Below are 23454 nucleotides of genomic sequence, written 5' to 3'. Positions count from 1 at the left end.
TGTGACGGTGTCTGTAATTGCATATGAAATGCTACAGTCCTGTTTTCCAGTAAAACACTGTAGCATTTCATATCCAGATACAGCGTGTCACACACACACACACACACACACACACAACACACACACTATATAGACCAGCTGCATATCACTTTTATCATCATAAGCTGCTTGTTCATCCTATTTGCACTGTTTTGCAAATAAGATGCACTGTAACAGAACATGTAGAGATGTCCAGTGCTATGTAGTCACATGGAGCTCACACATTATATATAACCTGACTTGTAGATGTATGTGAAATCATGTGTGTGTTTGCAGTATTTTTCAGCTTTTCTTGAAACCTGACTGGAACAAAGCATATGTTACTGTAACCCCTTTTTACGCCTTAGTGTCACCCCTTTGGGGTAATATGTCTGTTATACACAGTGCCTCCACCCGAACTGTTGGAACCACCCTGGTACAGGGTAGGCTCGGGAATACCCTCTGCTTTTCAGTTAATATATACTATCAGAGAATGTAGTGCTTCTCCCAATGACTGTTTTCTTCTTATATCAACAGGTGTTACCTTCCAGATGTGCTAGTTTATCCCTGGGATGTGATCTGGATGCTCTCCATCAGGCAATCAAGGTAAGTACACTTAACACACTCATGAATTTTGATTTTGTTTACTTATAGCCCATATAGGCCGCTTACTTTACAGATAAACAAACGGCAATAATAGTTTACATATTCCTAACATTAAGTTTCACAATAATAACTTAGCCCCCTATATGGGTAATCAGGCTGGGTGGTATTAACAACTGTCACTTTGACAGGGTGTTATCAATACACCGCCCAGTTCAGCATACCTTAGACATGCAGCATACCATATACCCTTAGCAATACATCTATGCCTTATTATGCAATAAAGTTGCTTACATTTAAATACACTTATTGACACAGCTTTTCGGTACAATAACGTATACAGTAGAGAACTGGGGGTCATATTCAGTTTTGTCCTAATATTGTCTCTTTAGCTCACTGGACTCCCCAGTAGTTAGAAGCAATTGTTGGCAGTATATGGTTAAATGCATTTAACATAGATGAAAGCGTATAGAAGCTTCTGGCTAGGGATAGCGCTAGCAGATTTAACTGTTCCTTTAAGCTGCATAGGACAGGCCAATAAGTAGGCCAAGGGTTGTATTCTGTTGTATTCCTACGATGAAGTCCACTCCAGACTTATGAATAAATTGAATTTCAAATACACAGTATGGCCATACATGAAGCTATCTCCCTTTAAAGATAGTGTGGTTGGTGCTGCGTTTGGTGTAGGCTCAATATATCTACCACTCTGGATGTTTTCCGTGATTGATTCTGGCAAATCACCGCCGGCTGCTGCTCCTCCACTACAGGGCTGATGCGCACAAACCTGTAGCTTTACGGGGCTCTGATGTGGACCCCTGTCACGGGCCTTTTGCAGCTCCCCCAGCTCTGTCGTTTGCTGCGATCAGCTACATCCCAATCTGCGAAGCCAGCACCTCTTAGTGCATTCCTGCAGGTGTCTTGCTGGCAATATTTACTGAACAGCTCCCTATTTTTCTGGGCAGTTCAATAGAGGAAAGGTGTCCATAGCAAGTATCCAGCTCATCACTCCTCCAGCCGTTGAAGTGGCAGTTCCTCTGTGAGTGGCAGGTACTCTGTATCTCATGCTACACCCCTGGTCATGTGATCAGCATATTAACCTTAACACAAATATAGTTATTCCACTACAATTATAGAGCTACACTTAATACACATTGTAATACCACTTTACATTACCTTTAATACAAAAATGTTGACTTTTAGGAAGTTGAATACATTTGCAAGCCACTCTATGTGCGTGGGGTGTCCAGGATCTTGCCTTATTATCGTGTAAATCAAAGTTTCTGCATTTGCACAACAAATGTAGAAGATGTACATATTTTGTCAACAGGATAATGTAAAACATGGTCATAGAATGTATACAGTATGTTCCTGATGGTCCAGTGGTGAACTACCTTGTCCAAGAGGTATGTCTGCTTTCAGTGGTGACCTGCTAAGATGGAGACAATCTGGCTGTAATCCTCCTACAGTAGGTCCTTCCCCTATGCACCTGTCTAGAAAAAGGTCTCCTTAAACATGATCAACAAAGCACTAAATCAGTGGTGGCCAGGGAACAGGGGTAAATTACCCCAAATGGGGTAAAAATGAAATTCCTGGGGGTAACGGACGGTCACGCTGCTGAGACACAGCCAGGCATACATGTAAATCTATATGCATGCCAGGAAGTATCTCGGCAGCATGACCGTCCATTACCCCCAGGATTTTCATTTTTACCCCATACCCAGAATCTACCTATCTATCTATCATATTATATAGGCATGCCCGGCTGTGAGTGTTACAGTACTGTAGTGTACAAAGGACCTGACGCAGTGCAGTGTGTCAGGCCCTTGTGTATAATACACTTCCCTGCATGATGCCCTGAGCCCCGCCTCCAGGCCCGCCCGCTTCTTCAGTAGAGTTGACTAGTTGCTGTACCACCTTGGCAGCGCACAGATTGTACTGCCGCTGCGCAGTGCAATTTGCACAGACCGTCACTATATCATATTGTATTACTGGCCCTAATAGTTGCCTGGACATCACATTATTATCAATGGCTATAGCACACACAGCCTGGCAGCCATTGATAATGCCGATTACCATGTACAGGTATGGCTGTTTGTGGTACAAATTTTGTACCACACACAGCCCTATATGGAATACATGGTGTAGATGCACACTCCATATTATTAATCAAGAATAGAGGTTCTTGGTATATTAATTGACCAAGAAATATTTGCCCACCAACCAGCTTCACAGTGAACTCATTTCTGGTGGGTCCCTAATACTAAGTTTGAATCTGGGTCACGGAACCCCAAAAAGGTCGGCATAGGCCAGTCACCCCAGGGCAGCACACAAGTGAAAAACTAAGCTAAAGATGTATTAATAAGAAAGCAGAAACAAGAGGTTAAAAAGTGAAGTGCTAGAAAGTATAATGTATTAGTGGAAAATAAATAGTGCTAAATAAAGGTTAGGGTGCGCCACCTGGAAAGCAACTCAGCCACACCAACCCAAGGGGAGCCGCGCCCCAAATCCATCCCCAAGACTAGCAATTAATGTCAATTTTAGGTCTTACCTACATTGTGCCTCCAGTTTGCAGTCTGTGGCTACCAGGGACCAAGCTGGTAAAATAATGTTCATATCAGGTGGGTGAAGTGCTACTCTAAGTTGAAGGAGTCCCAAACTTCAGGTGTACAGGTGTACACCATATTAGCTTATGGGGGTGGGGAATCTTAGAATGCACACCCTATATACATGAGGTGCTATCATGCACACTCCACATTAAAAATGGCCAAGAAATATTTGCCCACCAACCAGCTTCACGGTGACCTCATTTCTGGTGGGTCCCTAATACTAAGTTTGAATCTGGGGCGCGGAACCCCAAAAAGGTTGGCATTGGCCAATTAATATACCAAGAACCTCTATTATTGATTAATAATATGGAGTGTGCATCTGCACCATGTATTTTTCTTTGCAGAACTACAAGTCCCAGCATGATGGCACCTCATGTATATAGGGTGTGCATTCTAAGATCCCCCCCATAAGCTAATATTGTGTACACCTGTACACCTGAAGGTTGGGACTCCTTCAACTTAGAGTAGCACCCCACCCATCTGATTTGAATAATATTTTACCAGCTTAGTCCCTGGTAGCCACAGACTGCAAACTGAAGGCACAATGTAGGCAAGACCTTAAATTTACATTAATTGAATCTTGGGGATGGATTTGGGGCGTGGCTCCCCTTGGGTTGGTGTGGCTGAGTTGGTTTCGGGGTGGCACACCCTAACATTTATTTAGCACTATTTATTTTCCACTAATATATTATACTTTCTTGCACTTCACTTTTTAACCTCTAGCTTATGCTTATTTCTTATTAATACACTTTTAGCGGATTCGGTATGAAATCCCGACGGTCAAAATCCCGACAGGGTCGATATCCCGAATGGGTCATAATACAGACAAGGACAAAATCCCGACAAGGACAAAATCCCGACAAGGACAAAATCCCGACAAGGACAAAATCCCGACAAGGACAAAATCCCGACAGGGTCAAAATACCGACATTTAGAATATACAGGTGAAACAGTCAACATGACTTTCCGTCGACAGGTCGCAAGGTCGACATGGGTTTTTTCACTGTTTTTTGACCCGAATGTCGACACAGTCGACATGGACAAAGTTGGAAGTGAACCGCAGCTCCTCGACCGAAAGTCATGTTGACTGTTTCCCCTGTACATTCTATAGGTCGGTATTTTGACCCTGTCGGGATTTTGTCCTTGTCGGGATTTTAAATGTCGGGATTTTGTCCTTGTCGAGATTTTAAAGGTCGGGATTTTGTCCAGGTCGGGATTTTGTCCAGGTCGGGATTTTGTCCATGTCGGTATTATGACCCATTCGGGATTTCGACCCTGTCCGGATTTTGACTGCATCCCCTTTTAGCTTAGTTTCTCACTTGTGTGCTGCCCTGGGGTGACTGGCCTATGCACACCTTTTTGGGGTTCCGCGCCCCAGATTCAAACTTAGTATTAGGGACCCACCAGAAATGAGGTCACGAGAAGCTGGTTGGTGGGCAAATATTTCTTGGCCAATTAATATACCAAGAACCTCTATTATTGATTAATAATATGGAGTGTGCATCTGCACCATGTATTTTTCTGTGTACCGTACTAGCAAGATATAGCATCAATTTCTGGGGGTACAGTGTATTACAATTATATGATTTCCATTTTTCAAATCAAATAGAGTAAAGTCAGCGTATCTAATTATATTTTGGGGTAAAGGGTAAAAGTTCCCTGCACTAAATAATAAATGCAGCATTAGACAATTTAAGAGAAAACAAAACAGTTACAGCAGGAAAACACACCTAATACCAAAACAGAGACTGTTGATATAGCTACAAGAGACAAGGTTGTGGAGACAGAAAATATAATGCCGATACTGAAATCACTGTCACAGCAAGACTGGAGTCCCACACTCAAATAAGTGCTGTTTTTAAAGTATCAAATGTACTGGTAGTTTTGCATTCCAAAACTTTTATTTCAATGTTTGCCCTAAGACGACCCTAGCATAGGCAATCTTCTTGTCCTGAAAGCTGAGGTTAGGGCAGGTTTACTTTCTACTCACAATATCAATGCAGTAGGATTGCTTCCTTTTATTTGGTAAGAAAGTGTCCATATTCTCCGGAGTAAAGGCAGTCTTGCATTTAGAGGACTATCTCATTCTTCTCTGGTGTATCAGGTGTAAGTATTTTATCTATGCTAAAGTTATTGAGAGATATTTCTACTTTTAACCCTTTGAGTGCCAATTGAATTTGTCAAAAAAAGGTGTTAAAATTGGCAAGCAAACATTTTTATTCATATAATGACCTGGAATGTTTAACTTACATAGGAAATATAATCTTTTTTTATCTGAATTTATATAACAAACATGAGTGCCATTTTAGCGGACAATTTGCACATCTCTCACAGAAATGTTGGCACTCAAAGGGTGGAAACAATCATTTTTACAAATAGACAAGGGGCCAGATTCTCTAAGCTTGAAAAGTGTTAAACTAGAGAGTGATAAACAGCCAGCCAATCAGCTCCTGCCTGACATTTTTCAAACACAGTCTGTGACATGGCAGGTAGGAGCTGATTGGCTGGGTGTTTATCACTCTCCATTTTATCACTTTTAAAGCTTAGAGAATCTGGCCCCATATCACTTATAGGAAAGATCATTTGGACTGATTTCTTTTACATTTGTAAGCCATTACCATATTATTGTATTTATGCAATTATGTTTTATGCAATCATAAGACACAATACCTGAACCAATATTCTGTAAGAACATTTTAAAATTCCTTAAACATTTTAAATTCATTTTAACATTTTAAAAGGTTCCAGCACTGCAGAACCTTTGTGGCGCCATATAAATAAATTATAATAACAACATGATTTGTATCCTGCTCCATTAATGTTCACTGTGTACTAAAATATTTTGACAGCATTAACACACAGGTATTATTTGGCTACATTAAAGTGTACCTGTAACCTTACATTCTAATTATGGTGTACATAATGATGATTGCATTACAATTCTTCGAAAGGTGCACCCAGCTTAATATATGGGTTTATTTTTCCCAAGATCTACAAAGAAGTGTAAAACCATTAATGTGAAATCAACACAACAGTACAAACATCAACAATAAAATGAAATGACTCTGACAGAATTTCCCAGCATGCTTGTCATAACATTATCAAGGAATCTGAATCAAGAACACTTTCTCCTACACAATGTGTTGTGTTAATGCTATATGTTGCAGCATGCTATTCTGTCCTAAGCAATATAATAATTACTCCAAAAAAGACTAAATATATAGTACTAGTGAGCCAGCTCAAATCAAAAGCTTCAAAAGCTAGTGTGCTTCCATCTGTGTTTGTGCATGTAAGAAAGTTGTAGTTTCAATCTCTGCCAGCAGATGGCAGTGTTTCTGAAATGTACGGACACTAGACATATTCATAGATGATTGCTATGTTATTCTGAATGTATAAATGAACAGAATGCTCAATACTATCCACATTCCTTAGCAGCAGTAACACTGAGGTGTCTGCAGAGTGAGAACAGGCTGAATACATATCCCATACATTATGTGTTGTACATGTTGTTCGCTGATAAGAATAAGCCTGTTAATAGCTTGTAACCTGTCAGAAGTAACTAAACCTATAATAAAACACACAATGATAAAAAATATATTTAATTGTGAGTAGATTTTTTTTTTAACATAACAGGTAACACACAGCAGTGCATTTAAATTATAGAACACTAAGAATAGACACATATATCTTTGCCTCTATCAATGTAACTACCCATCATTCACAAAATAAGGATGTGATCAAGAAGCAAATTATTAAAAGGTGTAGGTTTGATGGTCAGGAATCATATTGGACAGTCACATATAAATATGTACTTGTGCAAAGATCTAAAGTATTAGTATGATGTGCAGCGAATATTAACATAAATGCTATACATTTAGAAGACTGAATAAAATCATAATGATCACCCAGACACATTTCTTATAGGTCATCAGTAAAAAGAAGCTGCAATATCACAGTTAACCTCTTCAGTGGCAATCCCGAGAATTTTCCGGGCTGTGCCTCAGTGCCCAGTCTGGCAAGCCCGGAAAATTCTCGGGATTGCCACTGTTTGGAGTCGCGCTGCCCGGCTCCCTCCCCTCTGCGGCATCGCCGCCTCCTCCCTCCTCCTCCCCCCTCCCCTCCGGGTTTTCAATAGAAGTCCCCGGCGCCGGCTTATGACAAGCCGGCTGCCGGGGACAGCGATGCGTTGGGGGGGGGGGGGGGGCGGGCGCAGGTCCGGGCAGCCGCTGATTGACAGTTCAGCGGCGCTGCCCGGACCCAGGGGGGTAGTGGTGGTTTTTTTTTTTAAGGGAGCGCTCCCCATAAAAACTCGCCCAGTGGGGAGCGCTCCCAAAAAAAAAACCCCACCACTGAAGGGGTTAAACACATCCAGTGAACAAAACAATGGTACAAGGCAACTGTAAGGTGTTTTGACGACAGTAACTGAAATGATAATAGGACGTTGCAGCTGACAATTTCCCATACAGTACTTCAAATTCTGCAGTTGGAGCCATTACCTGCTGAAGGTACAGTATATACACAACTGGATTCCACTAGCCATAATATCAATTTGCATGTTCAATAAAATATGTTTACAAACTCGAAACCACTAACTGCACGAAGGAAATTTGCCTTGCCATACTGTATATTTAGCTGATATTTTGTGAAGAAATTGAATTAAAGAAAAACATTATTTGGTATTTAGGTCGATAGTCAAAAGGTCGACCACTACTGGTCGTCAGACAAAAGGGCGACACATGAAAAAGGTCAACATGCATTAGGTCGATTTTTTTTTTTTTATTGACTTGTTCATACTTTACCATCCCAGTGGGCACAGAGAGCCAGATGTATCAAGCTTCAAAAAGTGATAAAATGGAGAGTGATAAACAACCAGCTCCTAGCTGCCATGTTACAGGCTGGGTTCAAAAATGACAGCTAGGATCTTATTGGCTGGTTGTTTACCACTCTTCATTTTATCACTTTTTGAAGCTTGATACATCTGTCTCTCTGTGCCCACTGGGATGGTAAACAACCAGCCAATCCACTCCTAGCTGCCAAGTTACAGGCTGGGTTCAAAAATGACAGGTATGATCTTATTGGCTGGTTGTTTACCACTTTTTGAATCTTAGTACATCTGGCTCAGAAGGAGATTATAATAGGGTTCTGAGCACAGCGAGGTACCATGGCTGAAGCATGGCGAACATCGCAAGCCATGTGAGGGGACGCGTTACACTGATACTGTGCACATGTCGACATGTCCAAAAGTGTAAACACATGTCAACCTTTTAGACCATGTTGGCATAATGCACATGTTGACCTTTTAAGTGTCGACCTAGACACTGTCAACCTAATATGCCATGACCAAGATAAACAATGTCCTCAACATTATAGCTGAGGAAACAAAAGTGGTAACATTCATGGCACTGTAAGACAAATACAACTAAATCAAACAAATTTGAAACCTTTCATTTCCGGCGGCAGATAATCCTGCTGAACTGGCTGACTGTACATGGGGTTATACTTATAACCTTTACCATAACCCAAACCCTTCATTAGTTTTGTTGGTGCATTCCTCAGGTGGAGGGGAACAGGTGGTAGTGGGCCCTTATGGTTCTTCAAGCATTCCTTTACTTTACTGTAGGCACTATACGCGGCTACTGACTTTGGTGCACGAGCCAAGTACATAACACACTGGGCCAGTATTACCTGCAAATAAACAGATTTTAAAATCATCATTGTGCTCTGGATACCTATTCATGCACTGCAGTAAATACATCTGGATACATCTTAGCAAAGGAAATAACATTTAGCACAATACATAGATTAGAACTCACTTAAATTCCAGCTCTGACCTAGTATAATTGTAAAAAGTGCACCAGGCACAAAATATTCTTGAAATAGTGCCTAGTGCACGAAGAGCGTTCTGGTTGGAAGAACTTTATCCACTGTGAACTTGCCACCTCAAACACTGCCCAGCACGGAGAAGCTGTGTGACGTCTCCTGTGTTCTGCAGCATGCACCGTACACAGGAGAACACAGCAGTGGTAAGTGAACGGCCAATCATCATCTTTCTACCCACTGTTGCCCCTGAACTGCCTGGCACTTAAGAGATAAGGACAGCATAGAGTATTTCAGACTTTCCCCATAAAAGCACCAAAAACGAGCTAACATTTCTAACTCCTCTTCCCCCCCCCCCCCACCCCCCACAGGTGTTTTTATTTATAGCACATTATATTTATTAGATTTTATCCATTTATTTCCATTTTTATTTATATCAAATTTCCCTCCGTGTTTATACTTCCTGCAGCTTCATCCTCAACATTTACCCTTCAATAGCTTGCTTGCCATCAATCTTTTCTTCAGCGCTCAAATATCAATCCATCAAATGATACCATGCTAATTGAGCAGCTTTTTCATGCTCATCTAGACCATCGCACAGTGCCAAAAAAATGATTCTTTCACAAAATACTGTAGTTCTAATTCGAGATGATTTAGGATGATACAGAATAGGAGGACAAATAGTACGGTTTATGTTCTTTCTTTGGTGAAGATTGAGGTCAGATACCTACACAATATTGAAAACACCATTGGTTCAGTGATCTCAGAGTTTATCTGAATCAGACAAACAGACTCAATTGTAAGATGTAAAAATAGATATATGTAGTAGAATGAGGCTAGGTGGCATTGGTGAGTGTGACACCTTGGCAACTACCCGCCAGGGAGCTGATGGGCTCTCCAGTGGCTGGACTGCATACAAAACATCATATGCAGTCCTTTAGAAAGTGCTGCTGGATCATGCCAGACCCCAAAAATCTTATGTACAGCACTTATGATCTCCAGATTCGATCCACCTGGGACTGTGCATCAGATCAGAACTGGAGGATGCGTACAAACGATTTGGGCACTTTTCACCCAATTCATCAGCCCAATGCGTTGGAATCGGCTCAAAATGCACAAATTGTACAAGCGTTTGGCCAGATTTACTGGGTCTGTGCAGTGATGGTGGGTTCTTCCCCCAGGATATACTGTAGCTTAGATGGGCTCAGACAGCCAGGCCAGAAGTTGCAGAATCCATACTAGTGGCAGAAAAGCTGAGAACTACTTGAGAGACAGATAGAAGTGATGTCACAAATAGGGATGCAATCAAGGGGCATTTTTTTTTTCAATCCTGGTATTCAGGATTGAAAACTGCTAAATCCTGGTATACAGTACCAGGGATTGAGTTGGACATTGTAATGATGAACGGTCGGTCATCCCCACTCTCCTCCCAAACCGGGTGCCCCACTTACCCAGTGGTGGAAGGCAGCAGAAGGAGCAGGGCAGTGCGGTGTACAGGGTAATCCTGGAACCGCAGGATTGGAAGGTCACTGAGACCAAGGTCTGTGGCCATACCTGCAGGAAGTGTTCTTGATTTTGGTAGACTTTGGGTCTGATTAAGAGGTGCATGCAGTCCCGGTCAGTCCTGTGTCTTTTATAGCAGTGGATCTGAGTACATATGTAAAATCTGCAGGTGGCATCTTTGACAAAAAGGGATACGGTTGGTTGGCCTACCAAAAGTTGGTTGACACCACTACGTCGGCATACTGAAAGGTTAACATGGGTCTAGGTCGACATGGGACAATGTCGACAGGTCGACTTGGCAAGGTCTATAGTCAAAAGGTCGACATGGGGATTTTCAGTGTTTTTTGAGCCGACAGGCGGTATTTCATGCCCTATCATACACTTCGGCAGGCTTTCCCAACCACGGTCCTCAAGGCACACCAACAGTGTAGGTTTTAGTGATATCCAGGCCTCAGCACAGATGGTTTAATCAGAATCACTCAGGTACTAATAAAGTCACCTGTGCTAAAGCCTGGATATCACTAAAACCTGTACTGTTGGTGTGCCCTGAGGACCGTGGTTGGGAATGGCTGCACTATGGCATGGTAGGAGAATAAAGTAGTGTGCCCGAAGCATGGCAAGCGTATCGAGCCATGCGAGGGGGCGCGATGTTACGCTTCCGTGTCCATGTTGACTGTGTCGACAGTTGGCTCAGAAAACAGTGAAAAATCCCATGTCAACATTTTGACTGTCGACTTTGCCCATGTTGACCTAATTCTTGTGTCGACCTAACAACCTGTCGACCTTGTCCCAGGTCGACCTAGACCCATGTTGACTTTTAAGTATGTCGACCAACTTTTGGTCGACCATATGATTCACACCCGGCACACCACTGTCGGCATCTCAGATCTGCTGCCTGCTATAGGATCAACATTATGCACAAGTTCGTGACCATTGGGACCATCTGAGCAGCTCTATGGATGTTCAGAATAGCGGTCTCAGATAAGCTGCTGAAAGTCTGTAAATCTGCATCCGAAGGCTTTGGTGCACTCCAGAAACTCAGAAAATTACAATGTGATTCCATTTTTTTTTTTCAAGAGAACATGAAGCATGGTATGTATGCAATTTCCATCATTTAGTAAATGTTTGAAAATGAGAATTGGTTTCCAGCTTTAGCAATTCTGAAAACGGTTTCAAATACAAAACACAGACAATGATGTTGGATTGCATACAATGGGATGAACAATCGCTTCAGTTGTAAAGCGAATAGTATTCTCTTTAAATACAGTCTACAGCTCGTTGATAAAGGCTAAATGTGAGGCCTTTAAAAAACGGTATAATAAATCTATAAATAAAACAAATGTTTTATATAGAGGATATCTTGTGCATAAATGGTCAACAGAGACGAGTGAGTTTAAATGAGTCATTTGATAGAAATTTGGGTACTCTTTACTTAGTGCGGCGCCCGTCGCGGGCATCGCGGGTACATTAATGTATGGCCGCGACGCGACCGACGCGATGCCCGCGATTTCCCATTGAAACCAATGTTAAACAGGGAAATCGTGTCGGTCGCGCCGCGGCCGCACATAAATGCACCCGCGATGCCCGCGACGCGATGCTCACGATTTCCCATAGGGAACAATGTTAAAAGTCGCGATGGACCCGATTTTAGTGTTAAATGGCTCAATCAACCCGATTTGGCCTTAGGAATCAATGTTAAATGGGCCACAGAGCCCATTAACCCTTAAATGTCCCCCCAAATTTTTAACGCCACCCCACGATCCACGCCAACCCGAAGCGTGGCGAGCGCAGCGAGCCCGCGAGGGGCGGCGGTACGCGTCCTCCGACCTTTTCATGCCCTACTATCCACGTCGGCGTGGTGTGAGAATATAATAGTGTGGCGAGCGCAGCGAGCCACCGAGCCCGAAGCGTGGCGAGCGCAGCGAGCCCCGCGAGGGGACGCGGATACCTTCACAGGTAGACGCGTCCCCTCGCGTGCTTCACAGGTGTCCGTGGCGACCCGGACACCTGTGAAGCCCGCGAGGGGACGCGTCTACCTGTGAAGGTATCCGCGTCCCCTCGCGGGGCTCGCTGCGCTCGCCACGCTTCGGGCTCGGTGGCTCGCTGCGCTCGCCACACTATTATATTCTCACACCACGCCGACGTGGATAGTAGGGCATGAAAAGGTCGGAGGACGCGTACCGCCGCCCCTCGCGGGCTCGCTGCGCTCGCCACGCTTCGGGTTGGCGTGGATCGTGGGGTGGCGTTAAAAATTTGGGGGGACATTTAACGGTTCATTGGCCCTATTTGGGCTGTGTGGACCATTTTACATTGATTTATATGCCAAAATCGGGTCCATTGAGGCATTTAAGTGTCAAATCGCGGTCAATCAGGCTTTTTAACATTGTTTCCTATGGGAAAATCGCGGTGATCGCGGTCATCGCGGGCATCGCGACCATCCAATTTTACCCGCGATGCCCGCGATTACCGCGATCACCGCGATTTTTACCCGCGATGACCACGATTTTGATCGGCGGCGCCGTTCTAGGTAAAGAGTACCGAAATTTGGTTTGAATGATCAGACATGTTCTTCAGGCTTACTTTGCTTAATACTGCAGACTGATGACCCTCTATAACAGAATGCCTGGATTCCTCTATATGGCAGGCAACAAGTGTGACTTTGGGTCTTGGTATCCTATTATTCACAGCTGCACATACAGTTATTTATACATACTAAGTATTGGTATAAAAGTTGTGGATGTTGGGAAATGTTTTTGTATTGGCACGGTAGTATTTAATCCACATTAAGCCAATATTAGATTGTGACATCAGTACACACGTTTCAGGTTTATGATTCAGTTCAGGCCAATGCAACCTGTGTCAGCATCACCCAAGAGAACTATTGTCTTTAAATCTCAACACTCCTCAAGCGAAAAGTAAAACAAGATTACCTTTTCTTTATGAGCTTTTAAACATACAAAAAGTTGACAAAACTAAAGAAGGCACAAACGTGTTCACTTAAATGAACATCATCCAACTGCGACATAAAACACTGCCCTATTATCATGTAACAGTATTTTAACCATGAAAGTTTTTTTTATTTTTGATTTAAATGTTGCCTACTGTATTATTTCTCCAGAAACAAAAACAAAAAAATCATATAAGTTGAAAACAATACATTGTTTATGACCATTTATGGATATATTCATACAGTAACAAAAAGGTCCTCAATCTTAGGGTTAGGCTGTGGGGGTTAGGCACTTAGTAAGGGGGGGGGGGTGTTAGGCAGCAAGATGTTGGAGTAAGGCACTAGCGGGGAGGGTTAGGGTCAGGCTAAGAGGGGTAGAAAGTTAGGGATAGGCTGCTGCATTGGAGGGTTACAAGGGGGCAGGGTACAATAAGTTTACTTACCTAAAACACCAATACAGAAAAAAAGGGAACCAATTTCTTTATGCTACCTATTTACCCCCCCCCCCCCCCCCCAATTAGGCAGAGACAGGGCCAGTGGTAGGGTTTTCTGTGAAAATTACTGTGCAGGGCCAATGTGGAGGTTAATATGTTCCACCTCGTTCCCTCTCACTTTAACCGCTGGGTGCAATGAAGATTTTAATAAAAATAATATAACCTTTATTAATATTGTTAAAAACCTATCTGTCATCTGGGTGAACTATAAAAACAAAGAGTGAATAGAGATAATAAATTGTGTGTAATAAAACACTGTGGCTGCTGATTATATAGTCTCATTCTTATTTTCTGATCAAAGGCCCTAATTTATCTATGTTATATGTTCCTGCTTGACCAGTGTCAATATAAGGCACGTCGCTTCAGCTTGTTACTCTGTATCAAACTATTTTACCAGAAGGTGATCAGTGGCGGTGAATTTAGATATTTTATTTGACTTTGTTTTTGTAGGACTTAAGTGTCACTAGGTGGCATATCTTTTAATTTTGGAAACGCACCTAAGATCACACTGCACTAGTAATGTCAAAAGATAGTTTCTATAGGAAATAGTGCAAAGTTGTCAAGCAATATTTGTGGCTATTACCCCGTAAACAACCATTTTTGGGGTCAGTCACAAATATTAAGCTCTCATAAGACCTCTTAATGTATGTAAGAGGGACCGCAGCAGGTATTCCTGGTATCCCTGCATTCCCACCTAAATCCCTCCATTCCCACCCCATGTGAGAATCATAATTTTATTGATGCCGCTAGACCTAAAAATAAAGTCAAGTCAATTGCGTTTACATCTTATCTGTAGGGTCATTTATGTGGTAATAGACAGGATTTACTTCTGTTTGTCCACAATTTGCCTATTACATTGGCCATAAATAACTTGAATTGGTTCTGGATCACCAAACCATAGCACCCTCGCAAGTCCCCCAAGGGACACAATTTAGGAACCATTGGCTTATTGGCTATTCAATGCATTTGTAGCTGGCAGAGGGTTCTGCCAGAAACCTGCGTAGAAGTGGCCAATGTGCATGTGCAGTAATGGGACTTCGCATGAGCAGAAGCTCTGGCAGTCATTACAGTATATCACGGAGATGGGCTTCTTTCAGAGCCCTTGCCCCTGCTGTGGGATTTACATTTACACATGCTGTCGATGTAATGGCATTCTGCAATGCAATTTGGGCCTCCATTATCATGCCCAGATCACATTGCAAATGCGGTCAATGATACATAAGCCACAATGACTTAAAAATTGTGGTACTTTTGTAGTTTCACGGCAGCACTGGGATCGCATGCAAATCGCACGCAATCTGCGCACAATGTAATGGTACTTGAGTAGTTTCAAGGCGGCACTGCCTGCAGATCGCATCAAATGCAAATCGCATGCAATGCGATTTAGCACACCCCCACTATCCACTTCAGCCCGAAATGTGGTGAGCGCACCAAGCCCCACTAGGTGACGCGGTATGCATCCTCCAAACCTGTTCCTACCCCCACTATCCACGTTGGCATTGAGTTGATTTTATAAAGTGTGGCAAGCGCAGCCAGCCACCGATCCCGAAGCGTGGCAAGCCCCGCTATGGGACGCGGTACGCATCCTCCCGCCCTGATCATAACCCCTCTATCCACATCGGCGTGGAGTTGATTTCATAATATGTGGTGAGTGCAGCGAGTCACAGAGTCCAAAGCGTGGCAAATGGAAAACTAGCCTGACGTGGCTGACTAGGCTAGTGGGGGCGTGCTAAATGTGTATAGTGGGGTGTGCTAAACGGGTGTGGTATGATTCACAGACAGTCGGGATTCCGAGAGTCATTACTTAGACGTCGGAATCCTGACTGCACAGCAGGGGGAGCGCAACGGAGACCCTTGCGGGCTCGCCACCTATTTTATTCTCCCTCTATGGGGGTCGTGGACCCCCACGAGGGAGCAGTCGGAGTAATGACTGTCGGAATCCCGACTGTCGGGGAGCCGTCCGGCACCCGTGCTAAACGTGCATAGTGGGGTGCGATAAATCGCACTACATGCAATTCGCATGTTATTTGTATGCGAAGCGATCCACGGGCAGTGCGATGCGATCCCAGTGCCGCCGTAAAACTACACAAGTACTAAAATTGTTCACTGCAGGGTTAAGGATGCATCATTTACTCCTATCACATTAGAATATTTTTAAAATCAACAAACATTTTTCACTTGTTTCCAAAAACAGCAGCAGTTTTATGCACAGCACACAAAAGTAAGCTAGAAGTTGTAACACAGCAAAATCTCACATAGAGCTTTATGATAAAATATTATGGCAGTAGAAAGCTCCAATGTATCTTGATAAGCATAATGGAAAATGACTTACATCACATTCTGGCATTCCAATAAAATGGCAGGCTTGGTATGTGGATACTGCTTGAGTTAAAGCGAGTGGATCAGCCAGTCCTGGGTAACATGAATGTACAAATCAAAATTTAAAAAAGGCCATAGAGTAAACAGACAAAAGCATATTGGATGTATAAAATATATTAAAAAAAAACATAGAATTTGATTGCAGACATACACACTTGGCCCATGTACTCTGCCCCTTTTTTAACTTCAAACCTTATTAGAGCCTTAGTTCTTGTACTTATTCTAAGCATGTTTTCTTTGGTCTACTACAGTGGCGGCTTCTGGATTACAGTCCCCCTCCCCACATGTAAAATCCACCATTGTGTGACTGAGATTGTATAGGCTTCACTGTGGCTGGCAGAGCCTTCCTATTGGAAGTCTGACCTGTCAGTGACCCAAGTGTTCCCTCCCTCTGCCATGCCTTTAAGGGCTGCTGCTGCACCGGCAGCCCATAAAAACAGGTTCTGCGCATTTGCAGTACTGACGACGATACTGCTCATGTGCCAGACCTGCGACAGTGGCAGGTATTCAATGCTGTTTGCGAGTGGTGACAGCGAGCAGGTCTTCCTGCTCGCTGTCACCACTCACCCTGACAGCATTCAACACACCCTCCGCATACGCCAATTCCCCCTCGCTCCGTTTTTTGAGCGAGGGAGAATTGACGGATGCGGCTCCAGAAGCAGCGTCACAGGACGGCGAGAATTCCCCAAAATAGCAAGACCCGCTGCAGAAAACTCGCTGTTTTTAGCCGCGGGTCTCTCTGTTTTGGGGAATTCTCGCCGTCCTGTGACGGCGAGGATTTCCCCAGAACATTGAATAGAGCGAGCGGCCGGCGCAGGGGTTAAACAGCGAGGATCACTGGTTTTCAGCAATCCTTGCTGTTTAACCCCCTCGCCTGCCGCTCGCTGCAGCATTGAATACCCCCCACTGAATATGATTCTATGGACTGCTGCCGAAGGCCTATAGAGGCTGGGTGCCAGCTTGTGTGCAGTACCAAAGAAGCTACTGACCGTGAAGGGGGCCAGGACCAACAGCAGTGACCGGCAAGGGGGACCACCAGCAGCAAGGGGAGGGGGGGGTATCATCGCAGCAGCCCCCCTTCTCTACAGAGGTAAGAGCTACCACTGGTCTACTGTATTAGCATCTACCACCTCTGATGGTAGGCTATTCCTTGTATTAATACTTCCCTTCTTTTGAAAAAGGTTTACCTCCTGTACATTAGTATATTTTAAAAGTTTATCATATTCCCATTTCCCTCCTCTGTTCCAAATTATGCTGTACATTTAAAGATCTTTTAGTCAGTAAGTTCTGGGATGTAAACCAAAGGCCATTTTAGTTGATCTTTTTTGTACAGTCTCTAATGTATTAATATATTTCTGGAAATATAGCCTCCAGAACTGATCTCCGTATTGTAGATGATGATGTTAATGTATCAATGACCTTTACAGAGGCAATCTAAAGGTGTGTACACATGTACAGATGTTTCTGTCTGATCTATCTGGTGGGAACAAAAACCTGGAAATGTATGCGAGCATATGACAATCTCTTGCCTGAGAACGTCTGGCTGAAGATGGAATGTTGGAATACCAAGATAGAATACCAGGATCAGAATGACGCATACTCCTTGCATCCTCACTCTATTCAGAACCAGGGTAAGCATGGGAAATGGTGGGAAGACATATGCCATCTTGAAATTCCAGGGCACTGTCATGGAATCCACCACCCAAGCCAACGGATCCCTGGTCCTCGCACAGAACCTGGATACTTGAAATTGAACCGGACGCCATCAAGTCCACTCCTGGAAGTCCCCACAGAGCTACAATTTCCTGAAACATCTGTGGATGCACTGCCTATTCTCCTTCCAGAAGCTCCTCTCTGCTGTGGAAATCAGCTTCCAAATTCCGAATTCCTGGAATGAAAACAGCAGATAAGGCCGAAACATTGGCCTCTGCCCACTCGAAGATGCGAGACACTTCCTTCTTCGCCATCTTGCTGCGAGTGTCCCCTTGGTGATTCAGATACGCCACAGCATTGGCATTGGTCTTATTGGATCCGAATGGGAGATCCCCTCAGAATCTCTGTCGCCTGCAACAGCGTCTTCCAGACTGCCCGCAGTTCCAGTAAATTGATCTGTAAGGCCGATTCTTCCCTGCACCATAGGCCCTGCAACCTCAACTCCAGGCCAGCCAATCCCATAACCGAAGAGAACGACTCAATTGGAGAGAAAAAAGCAGTGGGGTTGCGCTTTGCAAAATAGTACACAATTTATTAAAACATAAGATAAATATAAAACTTTTATGATACAATTGATGTTGGGTGGCCACTGTGACAGACAAGACAGACACACATATAACAAAAAATGCTCTTTCAACATTTGTTAGTATTGATATTAATCTGTATCTATCTTGTTAGTTCATTAGTGATCCGGTTAGTATATTTTTAATTGCTTCACAGCTGTTAAAATATGAATGTCCCCCACTCATGTGCTCATGTTTAGTGGTTTATGACTCACTCTCATTGGGAATTAGGTAGCTGACACGTGGGGATCCGGCTCTGGTACCTGGGAGTTGTAACGACCAGTTCTTTAGCAGTTCACTGCGGTCATTTGTATCGTGCTGTACTCCCCTCAGGCTTGTCTCCAGTCACCACCAGATGTCCCTGTCGTCCTCTACGCGTTTTTCCGCCTACTCACGTCAGCGGCTTCCTCAGGAGGTGTATGCCACTTCTCTATATATATCTACACAGCCTATATGATTTTTTTTTAAACTCTAATTATAGCCTCCTTTCTGTCTTGTTTATTCCACTATTGCAGATAATTATATAATAGCATAAACAAAACCAATAATCCTATATATACATAATACCACATACACTCATGTTCTCTGGATGTGTAGAACACGATTTTTCACATAAACTAGATCTTATATTACATAGGTACAGATGTCATCACATCTGAAATACATCCCAATGGACAGAGGTATATTCTACTTATAAAGAATGCTTAGGAATGATCCTAATGGACAAAGGTATATTCTACTTAATGCTTTAGAATGATCGTTATAAACCGTTATTGAACCTATACAATGATAGCCCTCAACCTCCCCTCCATTTGTGTACACCCCCCCCCCCCCTGAAACAGCAGGTAAACTTGTACAGTAGCTAATATTCCCTCCTCTCCCCCACTTTGTTACAAAATTATAATACATATTATTCTATAGCTCTTCCATTTCGAGTCCTACAGTTGGGGGTTGGGAAATAAGTCGAGAATATAGGCATTCAGATTCTGTTCAGTTCAATTGTATCGTTAAGTCCTTTTGGTACCAAGGTGCATAGGCGGAATATCCAGTAGGCTTCTCGGCTGCATAGTTTATTAAATCTATCCCCGCCTCTTTCTGTATTTTTAATATGTTCTATAGCCTTAATTTCTACATTATTTAATGATGTTCCTTGGCATCCTAATATATGCTTGGATAGTGGGTGATTTTTAACACCTCCCAGGATATTCCGCCTATGCTCCAGGTACCTTACATTTAGACAACGTATGGAACGGCCGACATACTGCAGGCCGCAACCACATTGGATCACGTAAATTACGTAGGAAGTCCTACAATTCATAAACTCCTTAATCTGAAAAATCTCCCCAGTGTTGTTCGATCTAAACTCCAATGATTTCCATGTTGCTCCTTTGCAGGTGATGCATTTGTCATTGCCACACTTGTGGAATCCCCATGGTTTTTCTGGAATCCAACTTTTGAGGTTTCCTGATTCTATCCTAGTCTGTGTATCTTCTGAAAAATGACTCTTTACTAATTTGTTTTTTATATTCTCTCCTCTCCTAAAAATTACTCTCCCAATAGGATCTACAATATCCTTCAAAAAATCGTCCTGCATTAGTAAAGCTGTATTCTTTTTCATTATGCTTCTAATCTCGTTTGAACATTCGTTATATTGTGTGACAAATTGTGATCTATCTTTCTTAACATTAGTTTTCTTTTTTTGTCTTGTCTCACTCATGTCTAGTAAACTCTCTCTTTTTATTTCTTCTACTTGTTGCACTGCTTTTTGAATGATTTTATCGGGATATTCCTGTTCTTTGAAGGAGGATAATAGTATATTTGATTGTTGTTGATAGGTCTCCTTTGATGAGCAGTTACGTTTGACCCTCACTAGTTGTCCTTTCGGAACATTATCCCTCCAGATTTTATCATGGGCGCTTTTATAATTTAAATATCTGCTTTGATCTACAGGTTTAATATATGTCTCAGTCTCTAGTTGACCTTCCCTGACTGAGAGTGCTATTTCGAGAAAATTAATATTAGTGAAACTATAAGTGCTAGTGAATTTTAATCCAAAGTTATTCATATTAAGACTTTCTGTGAATGTGTGTAAACTAGTGAGGTCCCCTTTCCAAATTATAAACAAATCATCAATAAATCTGCAATAGAGGACCAGGCTCCCCCCGAACCCGCTCCCCCACATATGTTGGTCCTCAAAGGCCCCCATGTATAGGTTTGCGAAGCTCGGGCGAACCTGGTCCCCATCGCAGTCCACCGTGTCTGCAAATAATACTGTGCGTTAAACCAAAAATAATTGTGACTAAGGATAAATTTAATTGAACGTAGGATAAGGCCACGCAGGGAGTCCGAAAGGTTTTCATCTTTCTCCAAATACGTTTTCATAATTTTTACTCCCAAGTCTTGGGGTATATTTGAATACAATGCTTCCACATCGCATGTTAGTAAGATGTAATCTTTGCTCCATTCTACCTGATTGATTTGATTTAGAAAATGTTTGGTGTCTTGAATATAAGATTGGAGTTTCCCTAAGTGGCCTTGCAAATAATAATCAACAAAAAAAGAAAGATTATTAGTGAGTGAACCCACACCCGAAACAATTGGACGCCCCGGTGGTTTGTGAAGTGTCTTGTGTATTTTCGGGAGAAAATAAAACGTGGGGACTACAGGATGTGAGCTATATAGAAAATGAAAAGTGTCTCTCGATATAGCGCCCTCTTCAAGTGCTGTTTCTAACATAATTTTTAGGTCTTTTTGGTACTGGGCGGTGGGATTGCAACCAAGGACACTGTAGAAATCGTTGTTATTCAGCTGTCTATACGCCTCTTCCATGTAATCCACAGTGTCCATGATCACAATCCCACCGCCCTTATCTGCTGGTTTTATAGTTAGATTTTTATTTTTATAAAGACATCTCAGGGCCATTCTTTCGCCTTTACGTAGATTGTCATTCCAAATTTTTCCATCGTTTTTTTTGCTCCTTTCACACATGGATCTAAATTCCTCCAATGGGGATTTATAAAAGCACTCTACAAAGGGCCCTTTGTACTGCAAAGGATATAATTCTGATTTATTTTTGAATGGCTTTCTCCTCTCCATATCAAATATTTTGATGTTCTTATTATCATTTACATTAAGACATGACTCCTCCTCTAGGGATTCCAGAATATTAATCATAGTGACATCATCGTCATCTAATAAAATGGGGTCTCCTTCCACATTTTTATTTTTAAGTGCTTTAATTGCAAAGAATCTTTTGCGACTCAAAGTTCGCAAGTACCTGTTAAGGTCCACAAATTTGAACAGATTTGGCTTGGATTTAGGAGCAAAATTTAGCCCTTTTTCTAACAAATTAATTTAGTTCTGTGTTAGGGTTTTGGAGGACAGATTGTAAATGCCTTTCCCTGATGTTTTTACCTCACACACCGGCTTTTTGTGTGCCTGTAATCTTCTTCCTCCTCCGCTTCCCCTCTTTCTCGGCCTCTTGGGCGTTTAAGCGGGGTCATCCTGGGGGATTTTGGGCCTAGAGCTCCCTCTAAAAAATAGTTTGACCTTGGAGATTGTTCTCACTCATCTTCTGTTTCAGAAGGGTTCCTGCCTATCTTTTTATAACCATTGTATGGTGACGGGTAGTTTCTCAAGACGTCAAATTATTTTTATGATTGAAACTCCTATTCTTATAACCATTGTTTTCATTATGATTCCTTTCTTCGAACCTTCCCTGATATTTCCCTGGGGTTTTACCTTTAATTTGAAATTGGACCTTCTTGTCCTGCTTATCCCTCCAATCTTGTTTGGGATTTTCAAACCTATGTTTTTTCCTATCATTTGAATTACTCCTTCTGTAAGTAACCTTATGTATTTCCCCTTTTTCATAATCATCTTCATCTCGTCTCATTTTTTATTCTTTTTTAGAAATCAATTCCTGCTCGAATTCTTTGATGTTATTGTTGACTTGTATATCTCTATCTTTATATTCTTGAGATTTTTCATGTGTTTTTAGGAGAGTATAAACTCCTTCAATCTCCTTTTGTATATCCAACACTTTCTGTTCTCTGTGTTTAATCAACAACTTCATCAAATTATTCGAGCAGGTATCAAGAGTGGTATTCCATTCTTTACTAAATTCAGCATCTTCTTTAAATGCTGATGACTTTAGAATTCTCAATCCCCTTGGAATGATTCCTGCATCCAAATACTTTTGTAGCGACACCTGGTCCCACCAGTGTCTAGTTTCCGTAATGCACAGATTTTCCAACTGATTGAACAGTCTGTGCATATCGGTATGTACAATTTCCATAGGCTGTGTACTTTTACTAAAACCATTTTTCAGGTAAGAACTTCTCCTCTCCATTCTCTCTGAGATACAAGTTAAGGTCGCCATATCTTGCTCTAAAAAACAATCTGCTGCTCAAACAGGTAAATTGGTAGAACCACAAAAAAGAAAAAAGAATAGTTTGAGCGCTGATTGACTATTCTGCACTGCAACAGCTCCCAGTGAAGGGGGATTACCAAACCTCTTCAGAATGTGTGATACCAGAAAAGAAAAAAGCAGTGGGGCTGCGCTTTGCAAAATAGTACACAATTTATTAAAACATAAAATAAATATAAAACTTTTATGATACAATTGATGTTGGGTGGCCACTGTGACAGACAAGACAGACACAAATATATATGCTCTTTTTCAACATTTGTTAGTATTGATATTAATCTGTATCTATCTTGTTAGTCCATTAGTGAACCGGTTATATATTTTCAATTGCTTCACAGCTGTTAAAATATGAATGTCCCCCACTCATGTGCACATGTTTAGT

The 23454-nt window shown here is 42.3% G+C and overlaps 1 protein-coding gene across 1 annotated transcript in view; it reads right to left on the bottom strand.

Moving 5' to 3' along the window:
- Nucleotides 1-6810: 6810 nt before the first annotated feature.
- The window catches only part of WRNIP1 (WRN helicase interacting protein 1), a 106198-nt gene continuing 89554 nt past the window's right edge, over nucleotides 6811-23454 (bottom strand). Inside the window, exons 6-7 of the mRNA XM_083188034.1 lie at nucleotides 16321-16400; nucleotides 6811-8912 (exon numbers count right to left, since the gene is read on the bottom strand). Of these exons, the coding sequence (XP_083044160.1) occupies nucleotides 8652-8912; nucleotides 16321-16400 (341 nt within the window). The 3' untranslated portion in view covers nucleotides 6811-8651. The remainder of the gene's footprint in view (nucleotides 8913-16320; nucleotides 16401-23454) is intronic.

The sequence above is a fragment of the Crinia signifera genome, chromosome 5, assembly GCF_055691185.1.
Source record: "Crinia signifera chromosome 5, ASM5569118v1, whole genome shotgun sequence".
Classification (NCBI taxonomy): Eukaryota; Metazoa; Chordata; class Amphibia; order Anura; family Myobatrachidae; genus Crinia; species Crinia signifera.
The sequence above is the reverse complement of the archived record's forward strand: the minus strand, read 5'-3'. Positions and strand labels throughout refer to the sequence as shown.